The 20,344-nt window shown below is 45.0% G+C and overlaps 1 protein-coding gene and 1 long non-coding RNA gene across 2 annotated transcripts in view; both read left to right on the plus strand.

Annotated features, from left to right (window-relative positions):
* LOC130131975 (trimethylguanosine synthase-like) overlaps positions 1-20,344 on the plus strand; it is a 104,065-nt gene that overhangs the window by 15,334 nt on the left and 68,387 nt on the right. The window contains exon 5 of the mRNA XM_056301702.1: positions 6,688-6,780. Within this exon, the coding sequence (XP_056157677.1) occupies positions 6,688-6,780 (93 nt within the window). The remainder of the gene's footprint in view (positions 1-6,687; positions 6,781-20,344) is intronic.
* LOC130131976 (uncharacterized) lies at positions 8,036-9,111 on the plus strand. The gene is made up of 3 exons (XR_008812428.1): positions 8,036-8,185; positions 8,355-8,482; positions 8,844-9,111. It is a non-coding gene; the product is annotated as an uncharacterized LOC130131976 (long non-coding RNA).

Here is a 20,344-nt window from a genome sequence, read left to right on the forward strand (position 1 = left end):
TTTCTGCCAATGACCCAGCATCGTATAGAGAGGTTTGAAAGACATTACCAACAACAGGAGACCATCCCCGCCCCCACTGCAGGGAACCATCAACTGGCTAATGACCTAAATGGATTTTACTGCAGGTTTGAAAAGCACACTTGCACACCCTTCGCCTTCTCCAGCCACAACCCACAATCAACTGCACCCCCTGCCAGCCACCCTCCCCTCCCCACTGAACCACTACCCATACTCAGGATCTGTGTTGAGGACATGTGCCAACTCTTCCAGAGACAGAAGACCGACCAGGAAGGCACCGGGCCAGGATAGCGTGTCACCCTTCTGTCTTAAAGTCTGTGCTGACCAGCTGGCCCCCATTTTCATACTGATCTTCAACACCTCACTGGAGCTGTGTGGAGCCCTCTGCTGCTGTACTCTACCTGTTGTATATACTGTACTGTACATATTGTATATGTTACGGGTAATGTGAAAAAACGGTTAATGTGCAAACTACCCGGGTAATGTGCAGATTACCCAACGGGGCGGTTAATGTGCACATTACCCGCCAGAACGGGTTATCTGCACATTACCCGGGTAGTCTGCACACTACCCGCTTGGGCGGTTAATGTTTATCTAAAGACAGAATGATATCGCCAACGCCTGTTCTTTCATTTACCACAAATTGTGATTCCTCAGATGGCCTCACTTCATGAGTCATTAGGCTTAAGGCCTATTGCTGATTTAAATATCAAAATATCGTAAAAAGATGAGTTGCAGGTTCGTTCCATCCACATTAACCATCCAAACGGGTGGTGTGCAGACTACCCGGTTAATGTGGATAATGTGGTTCGTTCTATCCACATTAACTGCCAAGGCGGGTAGTGTGCAGACTACCCGGGTAATGTGGATATTGTGGTTTGTTCTATCCACATTATCCGCCCAAGCGGGTAGTGTGTGCAGACTACCAAGGTAATGTGGATAATGCGGTTCGTTCTATCCACATTAACCGCCCAAGCGGATAGTGTGCAGACTACCCAGGTAATGTGCAGATAACCTGTTCTGGCGGGTAATGTGCACATTAACCACCCCGTTGGGTAATCTGCACATTACCCAGGTAGTTTGCACATTAACCATTTTTTCACATTACCCGTAACATATATACTGGACTGTACATTGTACGTATACTGGTTTGCTCTGTCATGTCCATCTACCTCAGGCATGTATGCTAGTAACCTGCCAACTTCTATTTCAGCATCTCTGATATATTCTCTGTACCATTGCACTTTATTGCCTCTTATTTCACCTTTATAAGTCAGTCCTTGTGTGTATATATGAAGATTGTTGTGTTGTAGTATTGTTATTCTGTTAAGTACACTGAGAGAGCCCGGAAACCAGAGTCAAAGTCCATGTATGTGCTGTGCCTCCTTCTTGATCTTCCAGATGGTCATATTATAAATATCAAACACAAGAGGCTATTCAATCTATTGACTTTTGCCGCTAGGAAGAATATTTTGCTCTTTTGGATCAAGGACGTCACTCCAACAAAAAAGTCATGGCACAATCTTATAATGGAGTGTATTCCCAATGAGTACATCTCATGTATGCCTCACTCCTCTCTGGACGCCTTCTATAAAGTTTGGGACCCTTACTTAGAAAATATTGGACCTACGCTGTCATCTTCCATATTACAAGGGTTTCCTAAACCGGCGTAGTCTGTCCCTGTACTTTTTTTTCTATTTTAAAACCAGTTTTCCTGTAGTCTTGCTATTTGTTTACATATTTATTCATTTGATGTTGCCTTTCTAACGGTGGCACAGTGGTTAGCGTGGTTTGCCTCACAGCAAGAAGGTCCTGGGTTCGAGCCCCGGGGTAGTCCAACCTTGGTGGGTCATCCCGGGTCATCCTCTGTGTGGAGTTTGCATGTTCTCCCCGTGTCTGCGTGGGTTTCCTCCAGGGGCTCTGGCTTCCTCCCACAGTCCAAAGACATGTAGGTCAGGTGACTCAGCCGTGCTAAATGTTCCCTAGGTATGAATGTGTGTGTGTGTGTTTGTGTGTCGGCCCTGTGATGGTCTGGCGGCCTGTCTAGGGTGTCTCTCCGCCTGCCGCCCAATGACTGCTGGCATAGGCTCCAGCATCCCCGCGACCCTGAGAGCAGGATAAGCGGTTCAGATAATGGATGGGTGGATGGAGGTTGGCTTTCTCTGTTGTAGGGAGTGGTGAGGGTAGGGGATGGGGATAATGCACACTATTTTTTTATTTACTTACTCATTTTGGACGGCACGGGGACACAGTGGTTAGCGCTGTCGCCTCACAGCAAGAAGGTCCTAGGTTCAAACTCCGGGGTTGTCCAACCTTGGGGGGTCATCCCAGGTCCTTTCTGTGTGGAGTTTGCATTTTCTCCCCGTGTCTGTGGTGGGTTTTCTCCGGGTGCTCTGGTTTCCCTCACCATCAAAAAGACATGCATGTTAGGGTTAATTCTCCTGTCTGTGCCCCTGACCGAGACATGGCAAGACAAACTGGAGTTGGACCCCGGGTGCTGCACAGCGGCTGACCACTACTCCTAGCTACACAAATAGGATGGGTTAAATGAAGAGGAAGAATTTCCCTACGGGCACCAATAAAGTAATAAAAAATTAAAAGAAAATAAAAATGTTGTCATGTCATATCCCCTCTCCCCCGACGAGGTTCTAAACCTCATCACATCCAGTCACCCCACCACATGCTCCCTTGACCCGGTCCCCTCCCTCCTTCTTCACTCTATAGCACCTGAACTCCTTCCCTATCTAACCCACCTCATCAACACCTCCCTCCAGGCAGGATGTTTTCCATGTGCCTTCAAGACTGCTAGAGTCATCCCCCTTCTCAAGAAACCATCACTTAACCTCTCTGATGTCAAAAACTACAGAGCAGTTTCCCTTCTACGCTTTCTATCCAAAACTTTTGAACATGCTGTCTTTAACCAAATTTATTTGTACCTCCACCAGAACAACCTCCTGGACTCCAACCAGTCTGGGTTCAAGGTGGGTCACTCGACAGAGACTGCCCTCCTTGCAGTGATAGATTCGCTGCACTCTGCGAGAGCAAACTCTCTCTCCTCTGTCCTGATACTCCTGGACCTGTCAGCTGCGTTCGACACAGTGAACCACCAGATTCTCATCTCTATCCTCGAGGGGCTGGATGTCACAGGCTCTGCACTCTCAATATTTGCAACCTACCTGATGGCTTGCTCCTACCAGATGACATGGAGGGGATCTGTGTTGGAGCCTCACAGACTGACTACAGGCATTCCACAAGGTTCGGTTCTGGGTCCTCTCCTTTTCTCCCTGTAGACGACATCCCTGGGTTCTGTTATTCGCTCGCATGACTTCTCTTACCATTGTTATGCCGATGACACCCAGCTGATCTTGTCCTTTCCTCCCTCTGACACACAAGTAGAGACACGCATTGCTGTGTGCTTAACTGACATCTCGGAGTGGATGGCGACACACCACCTGAAGCTCAATCTGGACAAGACAGAGCTAATGTCCCTCCCAGGGAAAGGTTGCCCACACCGAGACCTGGCCATCACCATTGACAACACCGTGGTGACGCCAACTCTGACTGTGAAGAATCTGGGTGTGATCCTGGACAACCAACTGTCGTTTGCTGAAAACGTTGCATCAGTTGCTCGCTCCTGCAGATTTCTCCTTTATAACATCAGGAGGATTCGCCCATTCCTCACCGACGAGACAGCACAGGTGCTCATCCTGGCTCTGGTCATCTCCCGGCTGGACTACGGCCACTCTCACCTTGCTGGCGCCCTGGCATCGGCCATCAGACATCTGGAGCTTGTTCAGAAAGCTGCAACTCGTGTGGTGTTCAACTGCCCTAAGTTCTCCCACACAACTCCCCTTTTCATGTGCCTACACTGGCTCCCAGTAGCTGCTCGCATCCAGTTTAAGACTCTGGTGCTAGCCCACAGGGCAGTGAAAGGAACAGCTCCTTCCTTTCTCCAGGCCATGTTCAAGCCCTACACCCCCGCCCAACCATTTCACTCTGCTGCCTCGGAACGCCTGGTTGCCCCGTCGCTCAGAGGCCCTTGCTGCCGATCGACCCGGTCACAGCTCTTTTCTGTCCTGGCCCCAAGGTGGTGGAATGAACTCCCCACTGTTGTCAGGACAGCGGAGTCGCTGCCCATCTTTCGGCGCAGGTTGAAAACTCACCTCTTTAAGAACTACTACCCTGTTACTTGTTCTTAGCACTTATTGTATTCACTCATTCAAAAAAAACAAAACTCTTTCTTGCACTTTTACTTTAGCACTGGCTTTGCTCTTAGATGCTTGTTTAGATGCACTTATGACCTCTGATGACTAGTAGTTCTCCTGATTTCCTACGTTTAAATGCACTTATTTTAAGTCGCTTTGGATAAAAGCGTTGGCTAAATGACTGCAATGTAATGTAATCTCTGGGCTGTTGTGTTTTGTGTTCAGCCATTATCCGAACCGCTTATCCTGCTCTCAGGGTCATGAGTATGCTGGAGCCTATTCCAGCAGTCATTGGGTGGCAGGCGGAGAGACACCCTGGACAGGCTGCCAGGCCATCACAGGGCCGACACACACATGCACACACTCACACACACACACACATTCACACTTAGGGACAATTTAGTACAGTCGATTCACTTGACCTACATGTCTTTGGACTGTGGGAGGAAACTGGAGCACCTGGAGCAAACCCATGCAGACACGGGGAGAACATGCAAACTCCACACAAAGGATGACCCACCAAGGTTGGACTACCCTGGGGCTCGAACCCAGGACCTTCTTGCTGTGAGGCGACCGTGCTAACCACTGTGCCACTTTGCTGCCTGTTTTGTGTTTTATACGAAATGTAATCTTTTCTAAAAAAAAAAAAATTCCATGTATGTACAAAGCTACATGGCCAGTAAACATGATTGTGATTGTGATGTGCACTCTTCACAGCTACCAGTACAAAAAGCTTTTGACCCTCATATGATGTCTAATTTGACATATTTATATCCTGAGAGTAATACATCATATTCTGAAAAAAAAAGGATTGGAAATAAGTTGCTAGAGGCATGACCAATAGTAAATAATGAGACCGGTGTTGGACTGTATGCTTGGTGTTTTTGGCTGAAGAGCATGTTGAGTTCCCATCATCCAATGTGTGAAGAGCAGAGACATTTAAACAAAGAATAACAGGCTTATTACTGTAAGATAATCATTTCATTTTTTAAATGGAAAAACGTGTACTTTTGTTATTGTGCTTCAAAGTACAGCACACCGTGTCGATATGTGGGTCGGCCAGGGTACAGGTGTTGTGCAGTACAACATAAAGCAGGACACCTGCTCACTGCTTCTAGCGTCACACAAAAGAACAACAAATGCTGGCAGTCGTTTTGCCTCTGCCCTTACTTCCTGAATTACTTTGTCTTGTAAATTACCTTGTAAATGCATAGTCACCAAAACTAAGCAGTGAACTGAGTTATCATTTAGTCTGTTTCACTGTTGGTTCATTTGCAAAAAAGACGATGTGACCCCTAAGCACACAGAATGCATAAGTCAACATGGTACCTTTTTCACTATTTGGTGTGGACCAACGAACCACACGACAGGTGTGAATACACCAGTAGTGTGTTGTTTGCAACGTCTGTTCCTTCTGTGATTCAGTGTCTCATGAAAGTGTGAAGGACCAGAACCTCACATGCTTTTAAAAGCTTGGATGATTAAATGGACAGACATGTTATATGGACAGACAGTTAGGTTCTCTCGCTCATGCATATGCTGGCCCTTGAGTCTTCTTTTTTTAAAGCTAGGGTGACCAGATGCAAACAGTCCAAATGCAGGACAAACAGGAAAATCTTGTGAGACAGTGGGAATATTATGTATAATGTTCACTCTTTAATAATAATAGTAATAACAATAACTGTATTTATACAGCACTTTTCTAACACAATGTTACAAAGTGCTTTACAAAGAAATAAAACCAGACAAGGCAAAAATAATAGTAAGACCAAATAAGTAAGAGTAAAAATAAAAACAATATAAATAATAAAAACATATCAAACATTTGTAAAAGCTTTCATAAAAAGAAAAATGTTAAGATGAGATTTAAAAGAAGCTAGAGACTTGGTTAGTCTTAGTTCAATAGAAGAGGCAAGATGAAGATGGTGTGGACGTGTGGAGGAGACATGCTGGGTATACTGGGACATGTGTGGAGGAGGGATGCTGGGTATACTGGGACATATGTGGAGAAGGGATGCTGGGTATACTGGGACGTGTGGGGGAGAGATGCTGGGTATACTCGGACATGGATGCTGAACATGGAGCACCAGGGAAGAGGAGAAGAGGAAGGCCAAAGAGGAGGTTTATGGATGTGGTAATAATACAAGTGTGGTGTGGAACAGCTGCTCTGGGTAGCTTGATCGGGTCAGGGCAGATAAAAAGGATTTACACCACAAACACAGGCACATTCATTTTTGATAACCTACAAAGTCAGTGCTTTGTTGATTTTGCTGTGTGCTTTTGGTCCTTGTCCTGTTATGTCAAACATTGATCTCTTCCTGCCTTTCCTTAATGATTTGCCTGTATTTGGTGGGAGGTATATACTTCTGAAGCCACTTTATTTTTTCTGTTGCTATTTATTCATAATTCAGATGTCTTTAATGTTTTAATGCTGTTTGTCTGTGCCTTGTAATTGTCTGACTAGTTGAGAACCAGAAAGTTTCTGATCCTGTGGAAGAAAAAAATGGCGACAAAGAAGAGAAACAGAGCACCAAAGAGAGCTGGACTACCTATTGGGGTATGCTTGAGAAACAGAACGATGGAGACGGTTAGATAAAAAAATAGTGGTGGTCATAGTGATGGTAGTAAGCCCGACATGACCCTCCATAGTTCAAATCCTTTGAAACACTTGTTTGAATTGTTTCTCATATTCCCTTTTAACTTTCTGTCTATCAAGAAATTGCTTACAGCCTAGATGTATTATACATTTTGTATAATTGCAGCATCTTCAGAAAGTATTCAGACCCCTTCAGTTTTTGAACACTTTGTTGTAGATTTCATTTTAAATGAATGAAATTGCAATTTTTGAATCAGTGTACACTCAATAACCCATGATGACAGTGAAAACGGTTTTTAGAAATTTGTGCAAATTTAAATCAAGCTGAAATCTCTTTTATGCAAGTATTCAGACCCTTAATTCAGTACTTTGTAGAAGCCCCTTTGGCAGTAATTACAGCATCAAATCTTCTTGGGTAAGCCTACAAGCTTTGCACACCTGTATTTGGACAATTTATCCCATTCTTCCTGGCAGATGCTGTTGAGCTCTGCCAGATTAGATTGGAAGCGTCTGTGAACTGCCATTTTCAGGTCTCTCCACAGATGTTCTATGGGATGTAAATCTGGGCTTTGCAGGCATGAAAATCACTCACCTTTCGGCGAAATTCGCCGTTTTGAGTCCAAAATAGGTGACCTACGTGAATCGTGTAGATCCGATGAAAAAAAATGTTTTTGTGGGGGGGGGGGGTGTATGGACCGGACATGGAGTTATACACGAGAGCGCGGAGCCATGGTGAGCTGGCCTATCGAATTCGAATTCGCCTTTTTCATTGACCAAAATATTCCCCCTACGAGCGCGAGGGGCCTCGCGTCACCTGTCTTCTCTGGGAAGGTACCACTACCCGATTGATTCGGGAAGTGCTCGTGCAGTGAGTGCTTGTGCTGACAAAGTGATTGATGGAGAAGTGTGCGGGGCTGAGCATTCCATGGGGCTGAGGGGAGACGACTCCTTGGACTAACGTTAGCTGACTGATGCCTGCCTGACTGAATTTGGTGAGCGTTTCAATCATTTCAATGTTTTCTGATGTATAACGTTACTCAGGAGCTCTGTTGACATAGCCTAGTCCTACATGATTTCAGGTAGCTAATCTATCACTAGCTAGAGATTTAATAAAGAATCCACGTGTCATCGACGCATACGTTAGCTATATTCCACACAAACAGGTGGAGAGATTTGCATCTTGTGGAAAATTGTTAGCTAGCTGTAACGTTAGCTAACGTTAGCTTACGCAGCAGACTAGGTTGTATAGCTAACGTTATCCCACAAAAAGAAACACGATGAACGTTAACTGTTGGCTAATTCTCAAAATCTCTAAAACCCATTTCAGGACGTGTGGACTGAGGAACTGGTGCGGTGGGAGGCTGAGGTAATGTTAACGCTAGCTAGCTAATGTTAGCTAGCTAATGTTAGCTAACATTTTGTGTTCTAAGTTAGCTAACTCACATTGTAGAATCTGAGTCAAAAAATTAGCTAACGTTATGTTAGCGAACGTTAACAATATCATAATTTCACTGTCCTATGTGTATGTGTCACAGGACAGGCTTATATCAAAGAACTGGACTGTAACCGTCGATTTATGAGTGGCGCAAGCCTGGGGGCTCTCTAGTGCCTGGCTGTTCCAGGATCACGCTAAAGCGCAGGCGAGCATAGCGAAATACATCGTGTAAGTTTACATACACAGAATTATGTTGAGTAATGTTAGTCAGTGGAAGGGATGTAATGTTACTTATTAACCTACTATATTGTAACTGTAAATACCAGATACCTTTTAATCTGAAATCCAACTATGTATGTAGGCCTAACGTTGTGTGTAAAACAATTTTCAATTTTACTATGTGGGTTAGGGTAACGTTAGGCCTATAGTCTAAGTTACTTATCTGAACTTGTGAAACACTCGTTTACGCGTCTGATTTCAAGTGGACAGATATCTGTATAACATGTAACGTCAGATCCAAGTGTGAACAACCACCACTTATCAATTAAGCTAGAAGTTAACCCCACTAACGTTAACATTGTTTTTCCAGAATGAGTGTGTTAGGAGAGAAAGATGCTCTTCTTGTAAAACAAGTGGATGCAGGCATCAAATGCAACTGGAATTGGTCGTGGCTTAAACTAGAAGGGAAAATAAGAGTGAAAGAACAAGAGTTCTCATTCCATCTGTTAGATGTCTTCCGGAAGATCAATAAACAAGGACTCGCGCAGTGCATTCTCTGCCAAAAAGATATAAACTACACCCATACACATGTTGTTAGTATTCCTATCTTGTTTTGCCACTATTACCCTATATTAAAGCTGCGCTCTTGTGCATTTCATGAGAGAAGTTGTCAGTCTCGTTTCTTATATAGCATAATGTGAACATATACATACTGTCTTGTAATTATGCTTGATTTTTCTCTCAAAGTACACCAGATTGATGCATTTAAATATAAAATGTTCAAAATTTTCTTCCGGGGGAGCATGCCTCCAGACCCCCCTAGAGGGTCGTATCCTTCTCACCTTTTTCACCCCTGACCCGTTTTCATGCCTGGCTTTGGCTGGGCCACTTAAGGACAGTCACAAGCAGTCCCAAAGCCACTCTAGCATTGTCTTGGCTGTATGCTTCGGGTCATTGGTGTGCTGAAAGGTGAACCAGCACCCATCATCAATTACTTCTCTATTAAGCTGCATTTATCCTTCCCTATATTCTGACCAGTTTTTCTGTCTCTAATAACGAGAAAGCACTCTCACCCTTCAGCACCATGCTTCAATGTAGGGATGGCATTAGCAAAGTGATGAGCAATGCCTGGTGTTTGCCAGACATAGTGCTTGGAGTTCTGCCCAAAGAGTTCAGTTTTTGTCTCATCAGACCAGATAATATTTTTCTTCATGCTTTGAGTCCTTTAAATGTTGTTTGGTAAACTCGTAGCAGGTTTTCGTATGCCTTTCACTCAAGCATGGCTTCCGTGTAGCCACTCTACCATGAACACCTTATTGATGGAGTGCTGCTGAGATGGTTGTCTTTTCGGCAGGTTCTCCCATCACTGTACAATACTCCTGAAGCTCTCTTTGAGTGACCATTGGGTTCTCGGTCACCTCCCTGCCTAAGGTTCTGCTCGCTCAGTTACTCAGTTTGACCAGATGGCAAACTCTAGGAAAAGTCCTGGTGGTTCCAAACTTCTTCCATTTCACAATTATTGAAGGAACTGTGCTGCTGAGAACATTTAAAGCATTAGAAATTGTTTTACACCCTTGCCCTGAAATATATATATATACACTCACTGGCCACTTTATTAGGTACACCTTGCTAGTACCGGGTTGGACCCCCTTTTGCCTTCAGAACTGCCTTAATCCTTCGTGGCATAGATTCAACAAGGTACTGGAAACATTCCTCAGAGAGTTTGGTCCATATTGACATGATAGCATCACGCAGTTGCTGCAGATTTGTCGGCTGCACATCCATGATGCGAATCTCCCGGTCCACCACATCCCAAAGGTGCTCTATTGGATTGAGATCTGGTGACTGTGGAGGCCATTTGAGTACAGTGAACTCATTGTCATGTTCAAGAAACCAGTCTGAGATGATTCGAGCTTTATGACATGGCGCGTTATCCTGCTGGAAGTAGCCATCAGAAGATGGGAACACTGTGGTCATAAAGGGATGGACATGGTCAGCAACAATACTCAGGTAGGCTGTGGCGTTGACACGATGCTCAATTGGTACTAAGGGGCCCAAAGTGTGCCAAGAAAATATTCCCCACACCATTACACCACCACCAGCAGCCTGAACCGTTAATACAACGCAGGATGGATCCATGCTTTCATGTTGTTGACGCCAAATTCTGACCCTACCATCTGAATGTCGCAGCAGAAATCGAGACTCATCAGACCAGGCAACGTTTTTCCAATCTTCTATTGTCCAATTTTGGTGAGCCTGTTCTTAGCTGACAGGAGTGGCACCCGGTGTGGTCTTCTGCTGCTGTAGCCCATCTGCCTCAAGGTTCGACGTGTTGTGCGTTCAGAGATGCTCTTCTGCAAAACTCGGTTGTAATGAGTGGTTATTTGAGTTAATGTTGCCTTTCTATCAGCTCGAACCAGTCTGGCCATTCTCCTCTAACCTCTGGCATCAACAAGGCATTTTCGCCCACAGAACTGCCGCTCACTGGGTATTTTCTCTTTTTTGGACCATTCTCTGTAAACCCTAGAGATGCCAGTAGATCAGCAGTTTCTGAAATACTCAGACCAGCCTGTCTGGCACCAACAACCATGCCACGTTCAAAGTCACTTAAATCACCTTTCTTCCCCATTCTGATGCTCGGTTTGAACTGCAGCAGATCGTCTTGACCATGTCTACATGCCTAAATGCATTGAGTTGCTGCCATGTGATTGGCTGATTAGAAATTTGCGTTAACGAGCAGTTGGACAGGTGTGCCTAATAAAGTGGCCGGTGAGTGTATATCCACAATTTTATTGTAGAAGTCTACTTTACATTTCATTTATTTCATTCATTTGCCTTTATTTAACCAGGTTAGTCCCATTGAGGTTAAAATCTCTTTTACAAGAGAGACCTAGCCAAGAATGGCAGCAGTACATCAGTTTCAGCACACACTCACATGAAGACAACAGAATAGCTCAAAGTGCAAAATAGCATAAAAATGAAGGGAAACCTGTTAACAATTAAACATTTACAATTTCCAATAGACTCAGATTTCATAGACTTAACTATACCTTGAAATTCGGATAGAGTAACAAAGTTCTGGAGTTTAAGTCTATTCTGCAGGCTATTCCAGGCAGATGGTGCAGAAAACATAAAGGCCTTCTTGCCCAGCTCAGTCTGAACTTTAAGAACAGTCATTTGCAAGGTGTCCTGTGACCGTAACCAATAAGTGCCATGTTTTATGGACAGAAATATAGATAAATAACAGGGGAGGGTACCCAGAATGGACTTATAGATAAAAACATACCAGTGACTTAAGTCGTCATGTTGATAAGGCAGGCCAGTTGACTTTGGAGTAAAGGACACAGTGATGAGTGAGGGCTCTACAGTTTGTAACAAACTGTAATGCTCCATGATACACAGTGTCTAACATATGGAGACAACGGGCTGATGCGTTCATGTACAGTAAGTCACCATAGTCAAGAACAGGCAAGAATGTTGCTTCAACTAGTCCTCGCCTGACATCGAGAAAAAAACAAGACTTGTTCCTAAAATAACAACCTAACTTCAATTTCAACTTTTTCATCAGATTCTGGGCTTAAAAGAGAGGTGATCATCAGTTAAAAATCCCAAGTAGTTGTAGGTGGAGACTGCCTCAATTTGTTTACCTTGAGTAGTAACAATGCTCTGATTTAACTCCAACTTCATAGTGTTTGAAAACACCATAAGTTTGTTTTTTTCAACATTCAAGACAAGCTTCAGTTGATAAAGCTGAGCTTGCACTCTGTTAAAAGCGTTCTGCAGATACTCAAAAGCTTTGTTGAGAGTAGCTGCAAAACAATAAATAACCGTATCAACTGCATAAAAATGGAAAGATGTGTCTTGAACATTTTCTCTCAAGCAATGTATGTACACAGTACATAAAAGGGGACCCAGGACAGAACCCTGAGGGACCCCCTTACAGACTGTTTGGACTTCAGAAGTAAGCCCCTCAAACTGGGTAGCCTGGGTCCTAGCTGTAAGGTAACAGGAACCAACCTACAGCCTGTAGAGAGAAGCCAGTATTAACAAGTCGCTGTATCAGAATATCGTGATCCACGGTATCAAAGGCTTTGGACAAGTCAATAAAAAGAGACTCACAGTGTTGCTTTTTATCCAATATGCTGCTGATGTAATTTACAACTTCCATGGCAGCGGGAACAGTGCTGTGCTTCTTCCTGAACCCTGACTGATGATTGGATAGTATTGATTGAGTGTATAAATACTCTTTCACGTGTTCACCAACTAGGGATTCCAATACTTGTTTACTATAGAAAGTTTTTAAATTGGTCTGTAATTATTTAGCATGGTTGGATCCCCTCCTTTTAAAAGTGGTAAAACATAGGCAGCCTTCCAAACCTTAGGGATTACATTTGTAACCAAGGTGAGATTAAAAAGATGGGTCAAAGGTTCCGCGATAATATCTGCTGCTAATTTTAAAAAAACAGATCCAAATGATCCGGACCAGCCGGTTTTCTAAGGTTCAGTTGTTTTAAGGCTTTTTGGACCTCAGCCACAGTAAAAGGAGCAAAACTAAAAGTGTGGTCAACAACCACAGTATTGTCATCAATGACAGATTCCTTAGTAAAAGGGGTGTCAAGATTAAACAAGAAACCCAATGAAATAAAATGTTCATTAAAACAATTCAACATTTCAAATTTATCAGAGACGGCCACATCTTTTTTGATTATACATGAAGGAAGGTCAGTTGAATTATTACAAGCAGCAGATAAGGATTTAACAGCTTTCCAAAACTTCCTCGGATCATTCAAGTTTTCAGTCGTCACAGATAGATAAAAATCAGCTTTGGCTTTTCTAAAAACAGAAGTAAATTTGTTTCCCAGCTGTCTAAAAAGAAGCCAGTCAGCCTCTGTACCTGACTTTCTTGCTTTTGCCCAGGCCACATTTCGTTCATGAAGAAGGCTTGAGAGCTCAGTGGTGAACCAGGGATTATCCCGCCCCTTTATTCTAAATTTACGAATAAGGGCATGTTTGTTTAAAATATCCAGAAAACTATTATGGAAAAATGTCAAGGCCATTTCAACATCATCAATAAGGGCAATTCTATTCCAGTCAACATGAGATAAATCATGTAGAAAACCCTGCTCAACAAACATTTGGACAAAACGAGTTTTATACTTAGGGACCTTAGTATCTCTGATAGCAGCTATCACACAGTAATCACTCACAGAGAGTTCCTTGAGCTTCATGGCTTGGTTTGTGGCCTGACATTCATTCATTCATCATCAGCCGCTTTTTCGGGGTCAGTTCGCGGTGGCAGCAATCTAAGTAGGGCACTCCAGACGTCCCTCTCCCCAGCAACACCCTCCAGCTCCTCCTTGGGGATCCCAAGGCGTTCTCAGGCCAGATTGGACATGTAGTCCCTCCAGCGAGTTCTGAGTCTACCCTGGTGTCTCTTCCCAGCTGGCCGTGCCCGGTAAACCTGCAAAGGAAGGCGCCCAGGAGGCATCCTAATCAAATGCCCGAACCACCTCAATTGGCTCCTTTCGACACGAAGGAGCAGCAGCTCTACTCCAACCTCCCTCCGGATGTCACTGAATGGGTTTTGGCCTGACATGCAGCGTGAATTGTGGGATTTTATAAACACAGGTGTCTGCCCTTCTAAAGTATGTCCAATCAATTCAATTTGCCACAGGTGGACTCCAGTAAAGTCTTAGAAAAAACTCAAGGATAATTAAAGCAAACAGGATGCACCTGACCACACTTTGAAGTACCATAGTAGTGTCTGAATACTTACATAAATGAGAGAGTTCAGTTTTGGATTTTTAATAACTACTACTAATTTCAGCTGCTCTCGTGAGAGGTCGTCAAAGCGGATCATCCGTTTCCATCTCTTCCTGTGCTCTGCATCTTCCTCTGTCACACTAGCCACTTGCATGTCCTCTTTCAACACATCCATAAACCTTCTCTTTGGCCTTCCTCTTTTCCTCTTCCCTGGCAGCTCCATATTCAGCATCCTTCTCCCAATATACCCAGCATCTCTCCTCCACACATGTCCAAACCATCTCAATCTTGCCTCTCTTGCTTTGTCTCCAAACCGTCCAACCTGAGCTGTCCGTCTAATATACTCGTTCCTTATCCTGTCCTTTGTCACTCCCAATGAAAATCTTAGCATCTTCATCTCTGCCCCCTCCAGCTCCACCTCTTGTGTTTTGTCAGTGTCACGGTCTCCAAACCATATAACATAGTTGGTCTCAATACCGTCTTGTAAACCTTCCCTTTAACTCTTGCCGGTACCCTTCTGTCGCAACTCACTCCTGACACTCTTCTCCACCCACTCCCCCCTGCCTGTACTCTCTTATTCACCTCTCTGCTGCACTCCCCGTTATTTTGGACAGTTGACCCCAAGTATTTAAACTCATATGCCTTCATCACCTCTACTCCTTGCATCCTCACCATTACACTGTCCTCTCATTCACACATATGTATTCTGTCTTCCTCCTACGACTTTCATTCCTCTTCTCTCCAGTGCATGCCTCCACCTGTCCAGGCTCTCCTCAGCCTGCACCCTACTCTCGCTACAGATCACAATGTCATCCGCAAACATCATAGTCCACAGAGACTCCTACCTGATCTCGTCCGTCAACCTGTCCATCACCATTGCAAACAAGAAAGGGCTCAGAGCCAATCCTTGATGTAATCCCACCTCCACCTTGAACCCATCTGTCATTCCAACCACACACCTCACCACTGTCACACTTCCCTCATACATATTCTGCACCACTCCTTCATACTTCTCTGCCACTTCCGACTTCCTCATACAATACCACACCTCTCTCGGCACCCAGTCATATTCTTTTTCTAATTACACAAAGACACAATGTAACTCCTTCTGGCCTTCTCTATACTTCTTCATCAATATTCTCAAAGCAAACATAACATCTGTAGTGCTCTTTTGTGGCATGAAACCATACTGCTGCTCGCTAATCATCAACTCTTGTCTTTACCTAGCTTTTATTACTCTTTCCCATATCCTCATGCTGTGGCTGATCAACTTTATACCTCTGTAGTTACTACAGTTCTGCACATCGCCCTTGTTCTTGAAAATCGGTACCAGTATGCTTCTTCTCCACTCCTCAGACATCCTCTCTCTTTCCAAGATTGTGTTAAACAATCTAGTTAAAAACTCAACTGCCATCTCTCCTAAACATATCCATGCCTCCACAGGTATGTCTTCATCCTCTTCATAGCTGCCCCCACTTCCTCCTTGCTAATCCTCCACACTTCCTGATTCACTATCCCCACATCATCCAACCTTCTCTCTCTCGCTCTCATTTTCTTCATTCATTTCAAATACTCTTTCCACCTTCTCAACACATTGTCCTCCATTGTCAACACATTTCCATCTCTATCCTTGATCGCCCTAACTTGCTGCACATCCTTCCCAGCTTGGTCCCTCTGTCTAGCCAATCGGTACAAGTCCTTTTCTCCTTTCTTAGTGGCTAACCTCTCATACAACTCACCATACACCTTTTCTTTTGCCTTTGCCACCTCTCTCTTTGCTTTATGCTGCATCTTCTTGTACTCCTGTCTACTTTCTTCATCTCTCTGACTAGCCCACCCACTTCTACCTTGCCAAACTCTTCCTCTATTTACTTTGCTGTTCTTCCTCATTCCACTACCAAGTCGCCTTGTCTTCCTTCCTCTTTCCTGATGACACACCAAGTATATTCCTAGCTGTACCCTCACTATTTCTGCAGTGGTTGCCCAGCCATCTAGCAACTCTTCACAACCACCCAGTGCCTGTTTTAACTGCTCCCTGAACTCCACACAACACTCTTCCTTCTTCAACTTCCAACATTTGATCCTTGGCTCTGCCTTCACTCTCTTCCTCTTCTTGGTCTTCAAAGTCATCTTCCATACCACCATCAGATGCTGCTTGTCTACCTTCTCCCCTGTCACCACCTTGCAGTCTCAAATCCCTTTCACATCGTGCCTTCTACATAAGATATAGTCCACCTGTGTAACTTTGCTCCATTCTTATACGTCGCCTTGTGTTCCTCCATCTTTAGATATATATTCACCACAGCCATTTCCATCCTTTTCGCAAAATCCACTACCATCTGTCCTTCCACATTTCTCTCCTGGGCACCATACTTTACATTACATTACAGTCATTTAGCCGACGCTTTTATCCAAAGCGACTTAAAATAAGTGCATTTAACATAGGAAATCAGGAGAACTACTCGTTATCAGAGGTCATAAGTGCATCTTCTCTCTAAACAAATATCTAAGAGCAAAACCAGTGCTAAAGTAAAAGCGCGAGAAATAGATTTTTTTTTTACTGAGTGAATACATTAAGTGCTACGAGCAAGTAACAGGGCAGTAGTTCTTGAAGAGGTGGGTTTTCAACCTTCACTGAAAGATGGGCAGCGACTCCGCTGTCCTGACATCAGTGAGGAGTTCATTCCAACACTGTGGGGCCAGGACAGAAAAGAGCCGTGACCGGTTCAATCGGCAGCAGGGGCCTCTGAGCGACGGGGCAACCAGGCATCCTGAGGCAGCAGAGTGAAGTGGTCGGGCAGGGGTGTAGGGCTTGACCATGGCCTGGAGATAGGAAGGAGCTGTTCCTTTCACTGCCTTGTAAGCTTGCACCAGAGTCTTAAACTGGATGCGAACAGCTACTGGGAGCCAGTGTAGGCACATGAAAAGGGGAGTTGTGTGGGAGAACTTAGGGCGGTTGAACACCAGACGAGCTGCAGCTTTCTGAACAAGCTCCAGAGATCTGATGGCCGACGCCGGGCTGCCAGCAAGGATGGCGTTGCCGTAGTCCACCCGGGAGATGACCAGAGCCAGGATGAGCACCTGTGCTGTCTCGCCGGTGAGGAATGGGTGAATTCTCCTGATGTTATAAAGGAGAAATCTGCAGGAGCGAGCAACCGATGCAACGTTTGCAGCAAACGACAGTTGGTCGTACAAAATCACACCCAGATTCCTCGCAGTCCGAGTTGGCATCACCACAGTGTTGTCAATGGTGATGGCCAGGTCTCGGTGTGGACAACCTTTCCCTTGGAGGAATATCAGCTCTGTCTTGTCCAAATTGAGCTTCAGGTGGTGTGTCGCCATCCACTCCGAGATGTCAGTAAAGCACGTAGCAATGTGTGTCTCTGCTTGTGCATCAGAGGGAGGAAAGGACAAGATCAGCTGGGTGTCATCGGCATAACAGTCATGTGAGCGAATAACAGAACCCAGGGATGTCGTATACAGAGAGAACATGAGAGGACCCAGAACCGAACCTTGTGGAACGCCTGTAGTCAGTGTGCGAGGCTCCGACACAGATCCCCTCCATGTCACCTGGTAGGAGCAAGCCGTCAGGTAGGTTGCAAACATTGAGAGTGCAAAGCCTGTGACATCCAGCCCCTCGAGGATAGAGATGAGGATCTGGTGGTTCACTGTGTCGAACGCAGCTGACAGGTCCAGGAGTATCAGGACAGAGGAGAGAGAGTTTGCTCTCGCAGAGTGCAGCGATTCTGTCCCTGCAAGGAGGGCCGTCTCTGTCGAGTGACCCACCTTGAACCCAGACTGGTTGGTGTCCAGGAGGTTGTTCTGGTGGAGGTACAAATACAGTTGGTTAAAGACAACATGTTCTAGAGTTTTGAATAGAAAGGGTAGAAGGGAAACCGGTCTGTAGTGTTTGACGTCAGAGGGGTTAAGTGATGGTTTCTTGAGAAGGGGGGTGACTCTAGCAGTCTTGAAGGCAGATGGAAATCATTCTGCCTGGATGGAGGTGTTGATGAGTTGGGTTAGAAAGGGAAGGAGTTCAGGTGCTATAGACTGAAGAAGAGGGGAGGGGACCGGATCAAGGGAGCATGTGGTGGGGCGACTGGATGTGATGAGGTTGAAGACCTTGTCGGGGGAGAGGGGAGCGAGGTGGGATAGGGTGGGATGTGGAGAGGTGAGGGAGGGTGCAGAGGGTGGGATAGTGCAAGGAGTGCTAACGGGTGGTAAGAAAAGTAGGATCTGATGTTGTTTACCTTCTTGTCAAAGAAGTTAGTGAAGTCATCAGGGAGGAGGGAGGAAGTAGGAGGAGGTAGGGGTTGAAGAAGTGTAGAGAAGGTTTCAAAGATTTCCTTAGGATTAGAGGCAGAGGATTGGATTTTAGAGCAATAGAAGGCAGCTTTACCAGCAGAAAGGGAGGAGGAGAAAGTGGGAAGAAGGGATTGGAAGTTGAAACGGTCCTCTGGGAGTTTGCCTTTTCTCCACTTGCGCTCTGCCACTCTTAGGCTCCGTCTGTCAGTACGTACTGAGTCTGTGGAGTTGGGCGTGCAGGCCTTGAGGTGAGGGGACAAGAGGTTGTCCAGAGAAGAGGAGAGGGTAGAGAGAATAAGATCAGTAGCAGTGTCAGGGGGTAGGAGAGAGAAAGATTCAGGTGTAGGAATGATAGATGTAACAGAGGAAGAAAGATCAGTGGCAGAGAGATAGTGGAGGTGTCTACGGGTGGAAACCATGTGGGTAGGGGGAGGGGCTGAGGGGGGAGAAGAGAGGGAGAGAGGGTAGGACATGAAAAAGTGGTCAGAGAGCTGGAGGCGAGTAACAGAGAGATTCGAAATAGGACAGTGTCTAGTAAAGATAAGGTCCAGCTGGTTGCCGGCCTTGTGGGTAGTAGGAGAGGGTGAGAGGTGAAGGTCAAAGGAGGAGAGGAAAGAGAGAAGAGGATCTAGCTTGTCAGTGTGGATGTTGAAATTACCGAGAGGGATAAGTGCAGAGTGATAATCAGGGATGTGTGAGACAAGTGTGTCAAGTTCCTCCAGAAACTCACCAAGAGGGCCTTGTGGGCGGTACACAACCACAATGGTGAGTTTGACTGTATAAGAGACAGTAACAGCGTGAAACTTAAAAGAGGGTGGAGAAAATTGTGGTATGGAAACAAGAGATTATGTCCATTTCAGAAAGATGAGCAGGCCAGTACCACCATCTTGCCTCCCAGCTCTGGGAGTTTGAGAAAAAGAGTACACATCTGACAGAGCTGTGGGCGCGGTAGTGTTTTCTGACGTGATCGAGGTCTCAGTTAGAGCAGGAAGTTGAGAGAGAGCAAGGATGCGTAGCCTGAGATAAACTCAGCTTTCGGCACCACGGACTGGCAATTCCAGAGCCCTCCCATCACCACTTGCTCAATGTGAATAGAGAGAGGGGGATAGATGAGATTGGTAGGGTCGCAGCGCCGAGGAGTGACCCATCATCTATGCCAGCCCCGGGAATGTGAAGGAAACACATAGTCTCTACTAGGTACACAAGATACAGATGACTGATTGGATCTAAAAAGAGCAGTCCATGCTTGACAAAGTCTTTGCTAGAAAAAGTTGTGCTTGCCTTTGTTCAGCCTAAACCTGCTTGTTTGCCTGACGCTTGGAAGCTGATGCTTCCAAGTAGCAGCAGTGATGTAAAGAACACTGATTGCTAATTGTCTGCCAGGAGTGCAGGTCCAACGCTGGCCACTTAACACCCAATTGGCCAAAGAGCTAAAATGAAAGTAGGCCTATTGCCCAGAGAATGGTCACTTATGTAAAACTCTATCAAACCTCACACAAAACTATTTAAAGATTCAAGCAGCAAGTTACCAAGGAATATATTTATAAGCTAAAAGGATAACTAAGTCGAAACATCTAGGCGACAAGAAATATTTAAGGACACACTAGGTGAAAAACAGCTACAGCTAAAGTAAGACAGCTACAGCTAGAATAAGATCCCACTAGTTCCCACTAGGAACCAGCAGCAGATCTATAGAGAAAAGGACTAATACTCAAGCAGCTGGAATAAGATTAAAAGCAACTTGTTAAGCAAGAAAGATTATACTTACTCTATTCTAGATGAGCCAGCAATTCAGAATCACTC

The sequence above is a fragment of the Lampris incognitus genome, unplaced genomic scaffold (assembly GCF_029633865.1).
Source record: "Lampris incognitus isolate fLamInc1 unplaced genomic scaffold, fLamInc1.hap2 H_2, whole genome shotgun sequence".
NCBI classification, from domain to species: domain Eukaryota; kingdom Metazoa; phylum Chordata; class Actinopteri; order Lampriformes; family Lampridae; genus Lampris; species Lampris incognitus.